Source organism: Myotis lucifugus, unplaced genomic scaffold (assembly GCF_000147115.1).
Source record: "Myotis lucifugus unplaced genomic scaffold, Myoluc2.0 scaffold_44, whole genome shotgun sequence".
NCBI classification, from domain to species: domain Eukaryota; kingdom Metazoa; phylum Chordata; class Mammalia; order Chiroptera; family Vespertilionidae; genus Myotis; species Myotis lucifugus.
Window position 1 is genome coordinate 7,470,123 of NW_005871092.1, and position 18,768 is coordinate 7,488,890.

Sequence of the window (18,768 nt, forward strand, 5' to 3'; positions counted from 1 at the left end):
GAAGGAACACTTGTTAATAACAAGAGAAAATACACAGACCATCCTCAGAGCATTTAGTATGCTTCCAATACACCAGTATTTTCCCTGCTTGTTTCAAAAGAAGAAATAGAGAAAATGAAGAAAGAGTCCACACAGTATTATGGACCAGTGCACCCCAGTGATGGGCAGGAGAGTGGAGATTGACGTGAGAGCACCCATGTTATCACTGTAAGTGATGGCCTATAACGCTGTGTGTTCTTCAGACAAATAACAGAAGAGAAGCTACATACACATATTTATATTCTTAGTTAGGTTCTGACTGCATATCTTATGAATTCTAATGTAGTGTCATTATGCAAACAATTAAGCAAATACCTCTAGCAAGCATACTGTTAATGCATACACGTTAGACAGATACATAGATACATAGATCTGTACAATTTCAGCCACATGAAAAGGCATACTTTAGAGGAAGGTGATGGGGGGAAAGGGAAGAATCGCAGCCGGCATTACTAATGAAATTTGGGTGAAAATTGCTGTAGTCCATTTTCTGATGAAATGATTCAGATGCCTTTTACGCAACCCAAAACACATAAGACAGAGATGAAAACATTCTTTAATAATAATGTACTTCTGATGAGGCAGAATATAGAAAATTACACACTTGGTAAATTCATCAGCTAGAAGCAATCAGCAGAGCACTGGGGGTCACCTTCCGCATGCCCTCGCTTTGCTTTCACAAATAATCACCTGAAATGCAGGGCTGGAGGCTGACTTTTTCATCTGGTTCCAACATGAAACACTCACTGCTCTTTTATGTCACACCGGCTTAGTTTGAAATTTGGTGAGCATTTTAACCAAATGCATAGACATTCGGAAAGTCCAGTTCAACAAATTACTCCGGGACTACTTTTCATAGGCAAGAAGCACAAATGCTGAAATACACACACACACACACACACACACACACACACACACACACACACGCCCCTTGTACAATAAAAAGAACCTCAGCAAATACCTCTAGCAAGCATACTGTTAATGCATACAAATTAGATAGATACATAGGTTTGTAGAATTTCAGTCACATTAAATGAAATACTTTAGAGCAGTGGTTCTCAACCTTCTGGCCCTTTAAATACAGTTCCTCATGTTGTGACCCAACCATGAAATTATTTTCGTTGCTACTTCATAACTGTAATGTTGCTACTGTTATGAATCGTCATGTAAATATCTGATATGCAGGATGGTCTTAGGCGACCCCTGTGAAAGGGTCGTTCGATCGCCAAAGGGGTCGTGACCCACAGGTTGAGAACCGCTGCTTTAGAGGAAGGTGATGGGGGGGGAGGAGGTAATGAAGACAGATATTTACATAATCATATTTCAGGATTCTGAGACCTTATAACACTTTCCTCAACAGTGGAGATGACAGACTGAAAAACTAAAAAAGCAGCAACAACAACAAAAGACAGAACCCGCTGTGTAGAAAAGCAAGCAGAAATGTAAAGGCTCAGGTCACATTTCTTTCATTAGAAGTCTCACCTTTGTTGCCAAGGCTTCAGCACTTTCTCGACAAGTCTTCTCTATTTCAAGATGGTTCTGCATGAAATTAACTTCCTCTATAACCATGTGAGAAACTAGGAATGAGGGGGAAAAAAAGTCTCAGCATTCAGAGATTAGTCAGCTATTCCAGAAGCCCACGCATCTTGTCCCATGATTAAGAATACTTCAGTTCTTTCGCTGGCCAGACCTTTAGGGATGGTGAGGAAAAGTGTTTAAGATACTGCCCTGGTTAAATCGGAGCTGATATTTGAATGCAGAAAGAAAAAAAAGAACACAACAAAGAACTTTTATTGCTATTAAACACATTTTAAGAAAACTATTTTGGGTCATTTTTTAAGTGTCTATTTTCTCTGTAGCTGTATATGTAACCGCTAATTTAAGCAAAAGATCCTTTCACACAGAAATAGTGACAAACATGATTTCTTTTTCTTAGCAGGATATACAGTGGGACCTAATAAGGAAAATTAGCTAAAGAGAAATGTTTTAAACTTACATCTGGAGTTGGTCCCATACCTGTAAGAATAATGTGGAAGCTTAGCTAAGGTGAGTTTTGCTATCGTCTTTATTAGTGACCCGGTGGGATTCACTATTATTTCATAAACTCCAGGGCAGAGAAGGATATAGCAACAAGATTTTTGTACTATATAATGATGAAAACAGATGCTAATGAGTTGCATCCCAGATGAGTTGCATCCCAGATGGTCAGAAAGATTAGGAAAAATAAATTTCACTTGTTATTTTACCACTGCTTGAAAAATATTCCTTTTCAGATATTCTTTGGTAGATTTAAAGGTATATAACTTGAATTATACTTTGAAGAACAAGTAAGAAAAATGCCAATTCCTTTCACCCATATTTCTAGTTAAAAGAAAACGCTCAGCATCTCAAACTTACTTAACTACATAGACATGTAAACTTACTGAGGTTTGTTTGGCTTAACAAAAGAAAAATGAAGGATACCCAAACGTGAAACCCAACAAAGTTAGGCGTACAGCACCGGGCTCACGTAACACAAAGAGAGATTACTTTTGCTTCATTTAAGCTTCATTAACCTGTAATTATGATTAAACTCAGGGAGGAAAAAAATTTCTCTCCGAATTAAAAAAAAAAAATGTATTACTCCCAAAGTCTGTCCAAAGTTCTTATTATGTTAATATTCAAATTCATAGAGCGGCACTAAATGGCCAGAAACATCTCTAACCTTGACATTTTTTTCCAGGGTAATAATAATCTGCGGCAAATGCAGGCCAACCAAAAACCACTTAACTAATTAGTAGTTGCAGTCAGCGAGAAAAACATGAATCAACACTGTTATTACAAGTGGCACATTTGAGTGGCATCTAATTATGACTTGATGAGCACGATACTTGCATTATCAACATTACTACTGCAGCCCATCAGGGCCTAAAAGCTGCTGATGGCATTGACTTCGAGAAACTCCCACTCCACGGTACAGCAGCACCCAACAATCGGCATGGCAGGGGCCCCCCTCACTAAATGACACGTTAAGCGTAATTACTGGTAGACATTGTAAATAAACAGGATTGGAAGTGAAAATTGTACCGAGTGCATAAGACACAATCTGACACATTGGAAGTGGCAGCCTTAATTGAGAGTTTCTTTGACTGCTCAAGATCATTTCAACTGCATTTCTCCGGCGACAGTGATTATAACTGTGGAGACAGACGGCATAATGGTATCAGCACTGCTGACAGAGCAGTGAATTAAATTGTATCTGCTGTTGTGTGAAAGCCTTGATGAGAGGTACAGATGCCTTAGTGGTCTTATCATTATAACACAATGGTCATGTTGTCATCAACCTTTCTGGCTCCAATTGAAAAGAAATGATTGTGTGTTGAAGCTCCCCCCCCCCACTCCCCCCTCCACACCACCCCCTCCTCCTCTTCTATCTCTTGTTCTGAATAGAACCAATTTTCAGAGAGCTATGAAATCACGCAATAGGTCCTAAAATGCAGCTGCTTGGCATACAAACGGGTCCCCATTAAACTGGAATCACACACAATATGTGTTTATGCCAGAAGAACAAATAGAAGCTGAACACAGACCAAGTTTATTCACACACACAAAGCCCGTGTAGCTCTTCATCAATATAATTGCCTTTTATATTGTAGTTTAAATAATGGGCTCTATTATTTCCTTAAAATCCTAATATTCCTGGCACTTTATCACTATATTTACAAGGTAGGTTCTTCAAAAAATGTAGAGGAAAGAGAAAAGAAACCTATACAATTTTTTTTACAACATCAAATATTACTTTGAATTTTTAGCCTTAACTACTTGACATCTTCTGCCACAATCTGGTATTTCCACTATCATAACAAAAACATAAACACTCTGCATGTTTCATAGGAATTTGGCTTTTTATTCAATAACATTCTTGCTCCTGGGAAGAATAAGAAAAATTATTCCACAGTCATAAGGTTTACGCCTAGCAAAAAGAAATAACAACACGTATTTTCTAAACATTTTGTAAAAAGCTTCCCTATAATTTAACTTGATAAACTTAGCGAGGTAGCGCTAGCCCACACTTTCTCCAGTTCTGCTGTGGAATACTCCATCATGCATGTAGGGTTTTTACTTCTTCCTTTAAGAGGGAACAGCACAAATTAAAAATCGTGCTTTAATTTTTAGTCTGAAAAAATATCCCAGTGCTAAACTGGTATCAGAGAACCCTTCTTAGCAATTTCCTAGATTCAAAGGGAGGAAAATACTTCAAAGAGCATTTATACCTTTAAGAAGTAGGACCCTATTGACAAAACCACAAGTCACGTCACATGACACAAAAACTTTTTTTAACATACAAATTTATTTGCACCTTTCGGAGGATAAACGTTTTAAGACTCTCTAATTGTTCATTTAATGATTTGCCTATGGTCCTAAATCCAGGCTTGTCTCACAATATCCACAATCCATGACCATGGCACCTACACCACCTATCATTTGAATGACATGAACGTTTAAAAAAACAAAAAGGGCCGAAACCGGTTTGGCTCAGTGGATAGAGCGTCGGCCTGCGGACTGAAAGGTCCCAGGTTCGATTCCAGTCAAGGGCATGTACCTGGGTTGCAGGCACATCCCCAGTAGGAGATGTGCAGGAGGCAGCTGATCGATGTTTCTCTCTCATTGATGTTTCTAACTATCTCTCTCCCTTCCTCTCTGTAAAAAATCAATAAAAATATTTTTTTAAAAAAAACAACAACAAATAAAAAAAACAACAACAAAAAGGATGAGCTTTAAAATAAAATGACCCTATCACTGCAGCTATGTTTTAAAAATCCTAGTATTTTGGAAATGCTTACTGAAATATTTACAGATAAAAGATATGATGACGGGACTTGGTTTCAAATTAATCTGAGGTCAATGAGCGTGGGTGAGTGGATACACAGAAGAAAGAAGATTGGCCATGAGTTGGTAACATGTTGGGTACACGGTGGTTCGTTATACCATTTTCTCACTTTTGTATAAGCTTGACATTTTCCATAATAAAAGTTTTTCTAATGACTCGGAGAACTCAGAAGTGTGACCTAAAAATACATCAATTATTGCTTCTATCGAGTTGAGTTGACTTAGCAAAGTTTGTCCCTCCTCTTCCATGACCCCAAAACACGCCTGCCCACACTTGGCATTACAGAATACATCACAGTGTAGGGAACCTGGGTTTTTTAAAAATTTGTGTTTGTCTTTTACTAACTGAGCATTAGAGCAGAGATTTTTGTTTCGCTCCTGTCTGACTCTCTTGCACTTAGCGCACTGCTATATTCAAGGCAGGTTATCATGTTTGTGCATGTTTGTAGGACTGGGAATATATGTCAAGCCTAAGTTCACCTGTGAACACTCTTTTACAAAAATGTTCTCTGCCATGGAGAATTGCTTAGGAAACAACCACCATCACCATTTATTGAACCAACTCTGTACCCAGCCTTGTGCTAAGCCCTTTACATAGGTTCTCTCATAAATCCTCATGACCACCCTGGGAGGTAGGTATTGTCACAGCAATTTTATATCTGAGAGCACTGAGGCCCAGAGACGTGAAGTAACAAATCCCAAATGACAGAGGTCCAATTGCTAAAACCCAACCAAACCTACTTCTAGGTGACTCCAATTTTCTATGTTCCCTTCTAATCTGTCATATTTAAAGGTGACACCACCAAGGAGGTTGCTTCCTGAGCTAAACACCTCTCCATCAGCCACCTCTCAACAATATTTAGACACCAGGATGTCTGTGAGGTGTGGGTGGCGAACGTACCGAAGTCCTTCTGCAACATCGAATTACGTGGGAAGGTTTTCATTGTAGTAAGAAAACAGCCATGGAAACCGCCAGGTATGGGAACACTGGTGTGCCCTACACCTGGGCAAAGAGTCTACGGTTGTGGCCTGAGTTCACGAAAGGGCTGTCTTTACTTCTACTTTCACAGGAGCCTGTCTTCCTAGGAAACACGGCTTTGCTATGTAGTGGTATTTTCGTGTAGTAATACAGGAAAAATGCACAGGAAGAGCTGGTGGAGGGCCAAGAATGGCATGGAAATGCGGGGTGGGCAAAAGTAGGATTATAGTTGCGAAGAACATTCTTTTGAGTTAATAAAGCTGTTGTAATGATCATGACCTGCATGTCATTTTCCAAACGAACGACTGTAAACCTACTTTTGCCTGCCCCTGTATGGCCAAAACCAGCTGGGAAAAGCAGGCTAAGGCAGGGAGAGTAAGCTTCCCCCTCCCCTCCCGGCCTAACAAAGCTTTTTTCTGAGCCTCAGTCAGCTGCTCTTCCTCTTCTTCAAGAACTAGCCCTGGTAGGTAAACATTGCAGGGGGGCCAATTTCCACTCAGCCCCGGAAGACCCTTTCCCCGAGAGCCGTGCACATGGGGAGACCAGACGTGTCCAGAAACTAACTCACGGAAGGCAGATGATGTGAGCTCAGTTCTGAAGGGCAGCCAAGCACCGGAGGGTGCAGTCAGTGAGACGGGGGTAGCAGCAACAAACACGCATGGAGCACTGACTAGAGAGCCAGGCACTGTGCTGAGCCCTCTGCACGTGGATTATCTCATTTCGTCCTGAACAGCCTAGGGAACAGGGGTCACTCACCCCAACTGTACTAATACCGCTCAGGGCTACACGGATTCACATCGAATGGTGCTTTTCACTGGCGTTAACTAGCTCACGCCTTCCAAATCTAAAATTCCACCCCGTGTTCAAAAGTCATGAACCACAGACACAGTTTAAAAAAAAAAACCAACATTCAGCCTGGCCGTTGTGGCTCAGTGGTTGAGCATCAACCCATGCACCAAGAGGTTGCCGGTTTGATTCCTGGTCAGGGCACATGCCTGCGTTGCAGGCTCCATCCCTGATGGGGGCGCGCAGGAGGCAGCCGATCAATGTTTCCCCTCTCCTTTCCTCTCTCTGTAAAACTCAATAAAAAAATCTTTTTTTTTTTAAAGTAATGAACTTCAGACTCAATTTTCTAAAAAATATTTAAAGCTTTCTTGGTCCCCACTAAGAAAGTCCCACTAGAACAGTGGTTCTCAACCTTCCTAATGCCGAGACCCTTTAATACAGTTCCTCATGTTGTGGTGACCCCAACCATAAAATCATTTTCGTTGCTACTTCATAAATGTAATTTTGCTACTGTTATGAATCGTCATGTAAATATCTGATATGCAGGATGTATTTTCATTGTTACAAATTGAACATAATTAAAGCATAGTGATTAATCACAAAAACAATATGTAATTATATATGTGTTTTCTGATGGTCTTAGGCGACCCCTGTGAAAGGGTCATTCGACCCCCAAAGGGGTCGCGACCCACAGGTTGAGAACCACTGCTCTAGAACTTCCCATTGCACACAGTGCGCCAATCCACGGTCCATAATTAATGCAGCACCTTAACTGGTCACAAGGTCAATGGCATAATCCGGATGTGACTGGGTATCAGCACAAGTGTAAGGAGGTCTCGTTACTCCTGCATGAGGGGAGGGGAGAGAAAATCCCACGCAACTGTAATTCATACATTCACACACAGGAGTTATTTCTGTCACAGCACGCTGGCCTCCAAAGACAGGTAACATCAACCATTTGGTTTTCTTTGTTCCAGCAGACACTTAAAATAAACTGGCTATTGAAATGTAACTGCAACGCTGCACTTTTCTAGCCATTTTACCTTCAAGGAGAATACAGTGTTTTGTTATGTAAGTTTCCAAGTGAACGCGGTGATATAAGCGAAGGGCCTGACGGGTACAGCATCTGCAGAACAGTGGAGAAAGGCCCTGCTTCCAGGGGTGACCTGGGGTCATGCTCCCTGCTAAGGTCTGGCCCCGTTCCCATGACATATTTCCTTGTGATTCTTCTGAGTGTCCTCAGATACGTTTTATCTTAGGGGATAAAGTAGTAACACATTTAGATCACATAAAAATGAACATAGCGAACACTTAGAAAAAGTATTACAACTTCCATGGGAATAGAACCTTCCTTGGGGAGAGGCCTATTTCTAACATTCAAGCTCTTAAAAATGTGTACGTTCTGTGAATCTAGAATTGCTTCTTTATACCCTAAGGAACAAATCATGTAAAGATGTATGTATAAGAATACTTGTCACGGCATTATTTATAACAACTAAAAACCAGATATAATCCATCTACCAGGGAAGAAACATTTAAATAAATTATGGTACTATCATATAACAGAATACTATGGGCAACAATTAAAACTAATAATACATTTCTACTGATGTGCAGAGATGACTGTGATATATTGTTGACCGAAGCAAGAAAGCTGCAAAGCTAAATGCAAAGTATGACTATATTTTTGGTAGAGACACATATTAACACAGATAAAAGACCAGGGAAGAAAGACTGCAAAATGCTAACTTTTTTCTCAAAAAGTCTAGATGACAAAGAATTTTTGTTCTCCTTTAACTGTTCTGTGCACGCAGTAAAATTTTTTATAGTAAGTACAAACTGTCTTTTATGATAACACACTCAATAAATATTAATATTCATTCCATTTCTTTAAAATTCACAGTAATGCCAGGGCATCAAGGGGGCAAATGGGAAGACAGTTCTTGTTTTCGTGGATGCCCAAGGCATCAGTAACTAAACAAAGGGGACAGGTCTACCCACGTAATCCCCAAACACAGCTCCATGTGTTGTAACAACTCCACTGAAAAGCTTACGTACTTTTCTCAAATTCCTCCAGTTTTCTAACAGCTTCATCTCGTTCTTGCCTGATTTTGTCACACTGAAATGAGAAAAGATGACAAGAGTGAATTTGGATCATAAGTCTGGAAAGACAAGAGCAAACTTATAAACAACAGCAATTTTGTGAAAAGAAAACAAAAATTAAAAACCTTTAAAAAAGCATGAGTGGTCGCACAGTATTTGTACTGCTCAAACAGCCTGGTGTTTGGACCACGGTATCTGGCCTATTTTCTCGGACCTTCTAAGACAATGACTCACCTTACTGCTCCTGATCACCTGCGGAACCGACCAATTTAACATCCTTAAGCGGAAATATATTCATTCTTGAAGAGAATAGTTGAGCCTCTTCTTAAGTAGATATTTTGCAAATCCAGGGGACACCCCACTCACCCGCAGGTCAGATTCCCTGAAACTGGATGGTTTCAAATATCCAGAACAGCGGCGCACAAGGGGAAGTGACCACTACATGAAGTGACCACCCCATGAAGATAAACCGCTGCGACGTGCCCTGTGCCTCTCGCTCGAGAAAAAACCCACCCTTGTGTCCTCAGAGTTCTAAATAGAAGGCAGCATGTAAAAGGAAAGAAGATAAAATATTCCGCAATGAGCATGTGTCATTTACATAAACGAATTTTTAAAAAGTGGGAGGACTCATCGAAAAGTCTTTGGGAGGTAAGACCATAAAAGGAAAAAAACAAAACAAACACACACCCAAAAAACTACTAAAGCATGAGGATCTTTCAGGATATCTGGTACAGAAACAACTATTTAGTACTTGAATAGGCCCTGAAGGTATTAATGAATTTTTTAAAAAGCCTAATATTCATTATGAGGACTAAATTCACTTTACCCTGAATTTCACAAAATCTTTTAGAAAGATTTTTATCCAAAATGTCTAAAACTTTAAAAAGTGAGTTTAGCTATTAGAGTGATAATTAAATTTTTAATTTTGTGGATTACTTTAATAAGAGGACCATTTGAATAAAACACAACTTTATATCATATTTTAATCCTACTATGCCAGATAAATATATTGGGATTTCATGCCTTTGGATCATTCAAATTTCTATGGCAAAAAAAAAATAATGATGCCACTGATAATGTGAAAAACCCAAATTAAAATCGTGAGATATTCTCATCTAACAGACTGGCAAAAAAACTGAAAAAGTCTAATAATACCAGGAGGTGGAAACTCACATACTGCTAGTGGAAGTGTCAATAGGCATAACTACCTTGGAAAAAAAAAAATTGAAAATGCACACACCCTAAGTATGACTCAGCAGTTCTACTCCAGGATTCTATTAATGGAATCTCTAGTAATGTGTACAAGATGACATGTACAAACATGCCGAGAATTTATAATAACAATAAATCATGGTATACTCATATACCATACTGTGAAATACACAATGAAGATGAATGACGTAGAGCTCTGTGTATCAACATAGGTAAACATCAAAAGCCATAATGTTGAGTAAAAGAAATTGTGGAATATATACCAAATGATATCTTAACACACAAACACTTGATATTTTTACACTGTATGTATGTATATGTGTGTGTGTGTGTATATATATATTTTTTTACACTGTATGTATGTATATATATATTTCATGATATATATGGCATATATAAAAATATAAAAATACAAAATAGAAGAATATACAGACAAAATTTATGAAAAGATAGGGAGGGGAAGGAAACTGGTTGGACAACAGAGGCAATATTCAAAAATTTTATCCACAGGATTCTTTATTATTTAATTTCAAAAAAATAATTTAATTCTGCATTTGCATATCTGTTGTGTTATTCTCTGCACTTTTCGGTGCTTTTAAAGTATTTTTAAAATAAAAATAAAGTTGAGAAGCAAACAATTCAGTTTTCCTCTTTCGCCTCTCAAGAACACAAACTTTAAAAAAACCACTGGGTAAATCCACTCTGACTAGAGTACACGAAACAAGTACAGACTGCTAAATTAGCAAAGCTGTTTACTACATCCTTATCTTAAAGGAGAAGGCATATCTGTGGGGGATACATACCAAGACCCCCCAGTAGATGCCTCAAACTGCGGATATTAGCGAACCCTATATGTACTATGTTTTTTCCTATACATAGATACCTATGATAACGTTTAATTAATAAATTTAGGCACAGGGAGAGATTAACAATAACTAATAATAAAATAGAACAATTATAACTATATATATAGTAAAAATTATATTAATGTGGTGTATCTCCCTTTATCTCCGCCCCCCCCCTTTCTCAATCTCTCAAAATCTCTGATAACCCATCTGATAAATCAGAGGGCCACTAAGCAACTAACGTGTGGGTAGCATGCCCAGCAATGATACGCTGGACAAAGGGATGACTCACATCCCAGATGGGATGGAGCGGGACATCAGAAGAGTTTATTGTCCTACTCGGAATGGCACACAATTTAGAACTTACGAACCATTTATTTCTGAACTTTTCCATTTAATATTCTCAGATGTTGGTTGACCGTGGGTAACTGAAACCTAAGAAAATGAAACCACAGACAAGGGGGCACTACCTTTCATTAGGTTTTCTTGTGAAAACAAAATTGTCTAATATAGTTTCTAGTTCCAACTTAACAAATTTACTACATTTATTGTGTGTGTGTGTGTGTGTGTGTGTGTGTGTGTGTGTGTGTGTTTAAAATTCTAAACACTGCCTGGCTCATGGGTTGAGTATCGACCTATGAACCAGGAGGTCACGGTTCGATTCCCAGTCAGGGCACATACCCGGGTTGCGGGCTCGATCGCCAGTAGGGGGCGTGTAGGAGGCAGCCAATCAATGATTCCCTCTCTCCCCCTCCTTCTCCCTTCCTCTCTGAAATCAATAAAAATATATTAATTTTTTAAAAAGTCACCAACCGTCATCACACACAAACCACCAATGCAGCTACCATTTACTGGTCCTTAGCAACACATGGCAACTCGACGTAGGCTTATTCCATTGCCCCACAAGGAAGGCGTTCTGCCCATGCTCTCTGCTCATAAGGTGCAGGGAGACGGGCTTTGCCTAGTAACAGGTCTCAACCTCACAGTCGTATTCTGACCTGCGGTGACCCGTTTCTATAGTCTAGCGAGGTGCCTGTGCACGCACCCCAGGGTCTTCACCGGCAGATTCAGACGCTGTCCCCCAACCCCAGCTGTGTTCTCTCAGGGGTCTTCATGTGGCCTGGCTTTCTATTTTCTACAACCACATTAGGACGGAACTGGCAGCCACAGAATTCACCATCTGCTATGATTACTGAAAGGGGTGTGTGCCGGGAGGGCGGAGGGAGGGGGGAAGGATCTACATATGCTGCAAATGCAGCTTATTCTCACCCAGAGCTGAACAAACTATGAGCGACAGGCCCATTCACTAAGCAGAAATCCAAACATCCACTTATTCCGTCATTTCAGGTGAACCCACGAAAATATCTTGTAACCTTGCTCTCATGCTCCCCGCAGAGAGAAGCCAGCAAGGGTTGCGGGCCATTTGGGACGAATGTGTCATCTTTATGTCCCACAGGAACCCCTCACCCACCCTGCCCCTTCCCCTACCCTGCTCCTGCAGCTGCACTATTTGTAGAAATGGCTTCTTTTTTGTCTGAGAATTGCTCATGAAGACTTTGCAATAGCAACAGATGTTCGTGGGCCCGCGTCGCTTAATTACAGTGTCCCGTGATTCTCTGGAGCCCAGGGCTGGGGAGGACCAGCAGCACAAGCACTGGTTGCTTTAAGCCAGTGGTTCTCAACCTTCCTAATGCCGAGACCCTTTAATACAGTTCATGTTGTGGTGACCCCCAACCATAAAATTATTTTCGTTGCTACTTCATAACTGTCATTTTGCTACTGTTATGAGTCGTAATGTAAATATCTGATATACAGGATGTATTTTCATTGTTACAAATTGAACATAATTAAAGCATAGTGATTCATCACAAAAACAATATGTAATTATATATGTGTTTTCCGATGGTCTTAGGCGACCCCTGTGAAAGGGTCGTTCGACCCCCAAAGGGGTCATGACCCACAGGTTGAGAACCGCTGCACTACACCAACAGGGCGGACACGCTATACCTGGGTAAGTACCTTACCGCTGGCTGAATTAGACTTCCAAGCACATATGGACTATAATCCATGAACGCCACCCTATTTCCTTCCTCAAGCATTGAGCAAATTGGGGCACCCACAGTGCCAGGCACTGTGTAAGCACGGGGGGGGGGGGGCGGGGAGAATACAGTGGGAAACATAATAGACAACATGCTCCCACAAAACATAGGATCTACCAGGAAAGATCAACAATGGAACAAGCAGTTTATAAGAATACTGCCTATCATGAGAGAAACGCTACACTGCAGATCATACAGCAGAGGCTGTCCCACTCAGTGCAGAGGCCTCGACCCACCCCATTCTTACTCATTCTTCTGGAAGGCCACTCTTTCTATGTCCAGTTCCAATATTTAAAAGCATCGGAACTGGGCATATTTACCTGTTTCAGAATCTCGGGCGATGGCCTCAGAGGACCATCACGTCCTTTTCAATAATCATCGACCGTTCTATTGTTCCACCTAGGGAAGTCTGGCCAGAACTCCACTGTGCTTATCCTCAAAGAACACAATCAGTGAAATCATTCCCCCGAGGATGGAATTCCTTTCAGTCTCTCTCCCTTTTGGGTGGTGTTCTTTCTTCCAATTCAAAGTTTTCCCCTCCAAGTTCCAGAGGCAATAAAGTAGCGGCTGCCCCGAGAGCTGTCTCAGGAGCATTCTCCACATTCTAGGTATTGTGTGTCGGAGGGGAGCACATGTCATCCGCCCGGAGATCCCTGCTCTTTTGTTTCTGGATAGATTGCTGTTAATAAGAGACTCGTTTTCACTTTCAAACTGCGGAGTAATTACTTTCTCTCTGGCACAACCACTTGCCACTCGGCTCTAAAGAAACTGCATGTATGTGGATGTTTTATGCATGAACAGTCAGCATAATGGGTGCACATCTTGCTCTTTAAACGTGGCTTCTTGATTGATTTTTTTTTTTTTTTAAATAAAACACTTTGGGACCTTCGCCTCTGAAATTAACACGAGAGGAGGAAACTTTGACAACAGACAACCAAGCAAAGATGCAAACAGTATCGTCTTCCTTGCTGCTCGAAACCTCAATCTTGGACAGGGTCGGCCTCCTTCCCTTTTCATGCCTCGTTCCTGGCGAGCTGACAGAAGGGCCCGATGCACTGTGACCGTAGCCCAGCCAAACGACGTCTAAGCAGCCACTTACACACGTATGCATTTCCAATCTCCATCTCAGCTCATAATATTCGACACAAATACATACTGTTTAAAGGCATTCTTCTGCTACACAGATTTCCTTCTTGATATGCCCGCTCCACCCACACCCCCCTCCAGCCTTAGACAGCTGAAAGCTATTCAACTCATCGCTCATGAGCCTTTGCCGCCCCCATGTAGGAAAACCCCCAAACAGTCATGACAAGGATCCTGAGTGAGTCATTAGAGAATGCCCTTCCATTGTAGAAGCATGACTAACATCTGAATATGGAGATTGCTTCACATGCAAAGTAAAACATTTGATTTGGTTGATTCCAAAATAATTAGTCCTCTGTTTTCTCTTACCCCCAAAAAAAGTCTGGGAAGGGTTGCTGACTTCAATATGATAGGCTTTCTTGCTTTTTAACATACTGTTGATAACATTCTTTAGAAACTAGGCAAAAATAAAATAAAATAACAGAAAGTAGCACCCTTTCCAAAATCTCCACTTACTTTGACGTTAGAAATAAAAAACAAAAAAACTGAAGTGTTCACATTTTAATCCAACCCATACAACGTGTACCCGAGACATTTTGATAATAATGAACTTGTGTTGATAAAATGCGGTAAGTGCATAAGAAATACTCAGATGTTTTATTACAAAGAAGCAAACAATTAATTCTGCTCCTAAGAGAATTAGAGACTTTAAAAACAGTAGGTGGCATTTAAGCCAAGCATTATGAGCTACGAAGAGTATGTCACATGGCAGTGAGTAGGAACCTTGTGTTTTTTGTCCTTTTCCCACCCACCCCCAAACCCTAGGCAGTCACTTCTATCATCGCAGTTTCTTACAGTTATTTGTCAACTTGCCTGTGCCCCTCAGTAGACTGGACTTTCATGGGCATTTTTCTACCCCAGGACTCAGAAGCCATTCAACAAAAAGTGTTCCCTTCAAAAAGCTTTCCTTATCGCCAAACCGGTTTGGCTCAGTGGATAGAGCGTCGGCCTGCGGACAGAAAGGTCCCAGGTTCGATTCCGGTCAAGGGCATGTACCTTGGTTGCGGGCACATCCCCAGTAGGGGGTGTGCAGGAGGCAGCTGGTCGATGTTTCTCTCTCATCGATGTTTCTAACTCTCTATCCTTCTCCCTTCCTCTCTGTAAAAAATCAATAAAATATATTTAAAAAAAAAAAAAAAGCTTTCCTTATCAACTCAAAAAGATTCTGAACACACCTTCAAAGACAATGATAAAAACCACAAAATGAGGGTCATTACATTTCTTAAAAAGGGAACACTGCAAAGGAAAAGATCAGGAAAACTTTGGCCCACCCTCCCAAATCTCCGACTCTTATCCTTGGAACGCAGGAATGTCAGGAATGCTGTATGCACACACCCACAATCGTGGATTTTACTGACAGAGATTGATCTGATACTCAACTTTCAGTTTCTGAATACAAACGGATGGACAAATGATCCAGGAAAGCACTGAGTCTGATCACGTGTGGAATTAAATTCGTGTGGGAAGTTCACGAGCTCACAATAAAGAATTGTGAATAAGACCGAGCCCTTTGTGGAAAAGTTAATTCGCTCCCTTAAGTTCACCTGCTTCAAAGAGAACAGTGGTGGTTAGAAGATCCATGTTTGAGTCTAGAGCCTGTTGGACCCTGAGGTCCTGTTCTTCCGGAAATGGAGCTGGCCCAGGGCTGTTTGAAGCATCAGATAAGGGAGATAAAGAAGAGCACATGACCCATGGTGACTTAGTAATGAACACAGCCTTTTAAGCAATGCCTGCTCTGAGGAGATTCATGTCCTACCACTTGTCTCAACAGAGGAGATTCCAAACAAGGCCTAAAAAGATCTTACCCACCGTAGCCAGTTTGCTCAGTGGATAGAGCATTGGCCTGTGGACTGAAGAGTCCTGGGTTCAGTTCCAGTCAGAGGCACATACCTCGGTTGCAGGCTTGATGCCTGACCCTGGTTGGGGCGCATGCGGGAGACACAACCAATTGATGTGTCTCTCTCACATCAATGTGTCTCTCTGTCTCTTCCCCTCCCTTTCACTCTCTTTTAAAATATATATATATATATATATATATCACCCAAAAGAATCCCACCCACTGTCTCTTCCCATGGATAAGGTTAATGATCTGGCAACAAAGATAGTCAGACTTAACGTGGACATGTGGAAGGGAGAAATAACTTGCAATTTATTTTTTGGGTCCCTTCCACTCGTGCAAAAATTTCCCCACCTCAAATTAACTATGGCAAGTGGAATCTTCCTTTGGATTCCCGTCCTTGATTGATTTCATGGAACTCTGGGTTGGGGCCATGAGGCAGGGATGGCCACGTATACCTGCTGATGCGGAGGAGACAGAGATCACCCAGCCAGGCACAAGAACGTGCGTGGCCAGAGAAAATGGTGTTCTCCGCTCACCACGGCCAGAACTACAGCTGCTTTTACTCATTCTGTGCTGCAGAAAAGGCTTTTATTATATGTTGCCCTCCTTTGTAATACAGCCCCCCTTTTGGGGGGAAAATCTTCAGTAATAAGCCTGCTAGTCTTTTAACAGAAGATAAACAGAGTGCGGCGAACTTAAAACCACTCTATTTTGTTCTACCCAAGCACCCGGCATTCCACGCTGCTTCCACTTCCTTTCTTCCCATTTCTGTTAATAGTTATTTTTAAAGAATTAGAACAGAAGCAGGTCAATAATGCATACAGATGTGACAAAAGTATTAGGCCATGCTCTGTGTAGGGAAACGTGTAAACAGTGGATGGGCTAAGATAATTTATAACCTTTCTTTTACCAAATGCATTTTCCCTGTGATTCCACTCGCATAACAGATGGTTCACTTAAACCAGTGATGGCGAACCTATGACACGCGTGTCAGAGGTGACACACAAACTCATCTTTTTGGTTGATTTTTCTTTGTTAAATGGCATTTAAATATATAAACTAAATATCAAAAATATAAGTCTTTGTTTTACTATGGTTGCAAATATCAAAACATTTCTATATGTGACACAGCACCAGAGTTAAGTTAGGGTTTTTCAAAATGCTGACTTAAACCCTCACTGCAGAAAGTGGCTCTCAGTTCAACAACCATCATCACCACCAACACAGGAGTTTACAGAACATCTACTTTTAGGGCAATGCTAGGGCTACAAGTAAGCAAGAATTAAAGAAGAAGAAAAGAGACAACAGAAAGTTTATTCTTCCTCTTACGCTATTCATTTTCTTCTATGTCCTTCCTTTTCCATCCTATGAAGACACCTGTTTGCTTCCCCTCCTCGTATCTTCTAGGTTAAGTCAAAGAGTTCTCCTGAGTTAACCCTTCCAACTGGTTTTGCTTTTCCCCTCTTGGGCCGGGAACATCCATGGAGGAGACATCCAAGGAAAAGTAAATTTCATTTATGTCGAAAAACAGTAATGGGCGGTTCTGTTCTCTCCTACTTTTCATTTTCTATTCAGTCCTTCTACTTTTTTAAAATATATATATTTTATTGATTTTTTACAGAGAGGAAGGGAGAGGGATAGAGAGTTAGAAACATCGATATGAGAGAGAGAGAGAAAAATCAATCAGCTGCCTCTTGCACACCTCCCACTGGGGATGTGCCCGCAACCAAGTTACATGCCCTTGACCAGAATCGAACCCGGGACCCTTCAGTCCACAGGCCAATGCTCTATCCACTGAGCCAAACTGGTTAGGGCACTTTCTACTTTTTTAAAAATTAGCCTTCCCTTCCATTTGTCCCCTCCCTAAATTTGCAGGGAACACACACACACACACACACACACACACACACACAAACACACTAATTTTCAATAAACATGTTGAGAGTCAAAATGATAAGTAGTCTGTAAACGTGAGTGAGTTCAATTGTTTAACAGTTTAAAAATAAAACTTCCAGGGTCCCTGAAAATCATCACCAGGCTTCCCCGTCTTCACATTGGGTATTCTTCAACTTCCGGTATGTTATTTACATACTCAGAGGAAGTAAGCAGACGAAAAGTTTATGGAGGCCTTTGGGCTAACCACCCAGGATTCATTCCAAACAGTTCCCTCCAGAATCTAGCATGTCTAAACCCCAAAAGTACATGTGTCAGGCCTTCCATTCCATCACCAGAATCCCAAATCTGACTGTTGGGGGGAAGTACAATTCTTGGGGGCTTGAGCTGCTTGGCCGGGTGCCTGGCTGCATTTAGCTGGGTAGTTAATCTCCCAGAGCAGCGCCCACTGTGGCATGCCTGCTATTCTCCACCATCTGGAGCCTGGAGTTGATAGAAGCTTGAACCACACATGCAGGAGAAAAGAAAAAAAACAAAAACACCCCACTCTCATTCGCATTTAACTGAAATTGGTGGCAGAACAATGCACCATGCCATCTAGGCTTTTTACACATGGAAGAGAGGAAAGAAAGGGTAAAGTACAAACCTTCTCTTTTGTTTTCTGGTTCTCTGCTCTGAGGTCTTCATATTCGCCTATTGCTGAAAGAAAAAAAAAAGGGGGGGAAAACACACGTTATATAACACCGCCACAAGTTTACGGTAGGAAAACCTGGGACCCCAACTACCCGCTCTTGTCTATTGACGAGGAGGGGTGCAGAAGAGGCCACGGAGGGCTTCTGCTTCTAAGAGGAAGGAAGGGAAAGAGACCGTAGCGCAGTGGTTCTCAGCCTTCCTCATGCCGCGACCCTTTAATACAGTTCCTCATGTCGTGGTGACCCCAACCATAAAATTATTTTCATT

The 18,768-nt window shown here is 41.1% G+C and overlaps 1 protein-coding gene across 1 annotated transcript in view; it reads right to left on the reverse strand.

The window, feature by feature from the left end:
- The window catches only part of SHTN1 (shootin 1), a 73,717-nt gene extending 55,210 nt beyond the window's left edge, over positions 1 to 18,507 (reverse strand). Inside the window, exons 1-3 of the mRNA XM_023753397.1 lie at positions 18,455 to 18,507; positions 8,732 to 8,792; positions 1,522 to 1,616 (exon numbers count right to left, since the gene is read on the reverse strand). Of these exons, the coding sequence (XP_023609165.1) occupies positions 1,522 to 1,608 (87 nt within the window). The 5' untranslated portion in view covers positions 1,609 to 1,616; positions 8,732 to 8,792; positions 18,455 to 18,507. The remainder of the gene's footprint in view (positions 1 to 1,521; positions 1,617 to 8,731; positions 8,793 to 18,454) is intronic.
- Positions 18,508 to 18,768: the final 261 nt, after the last annotated feature.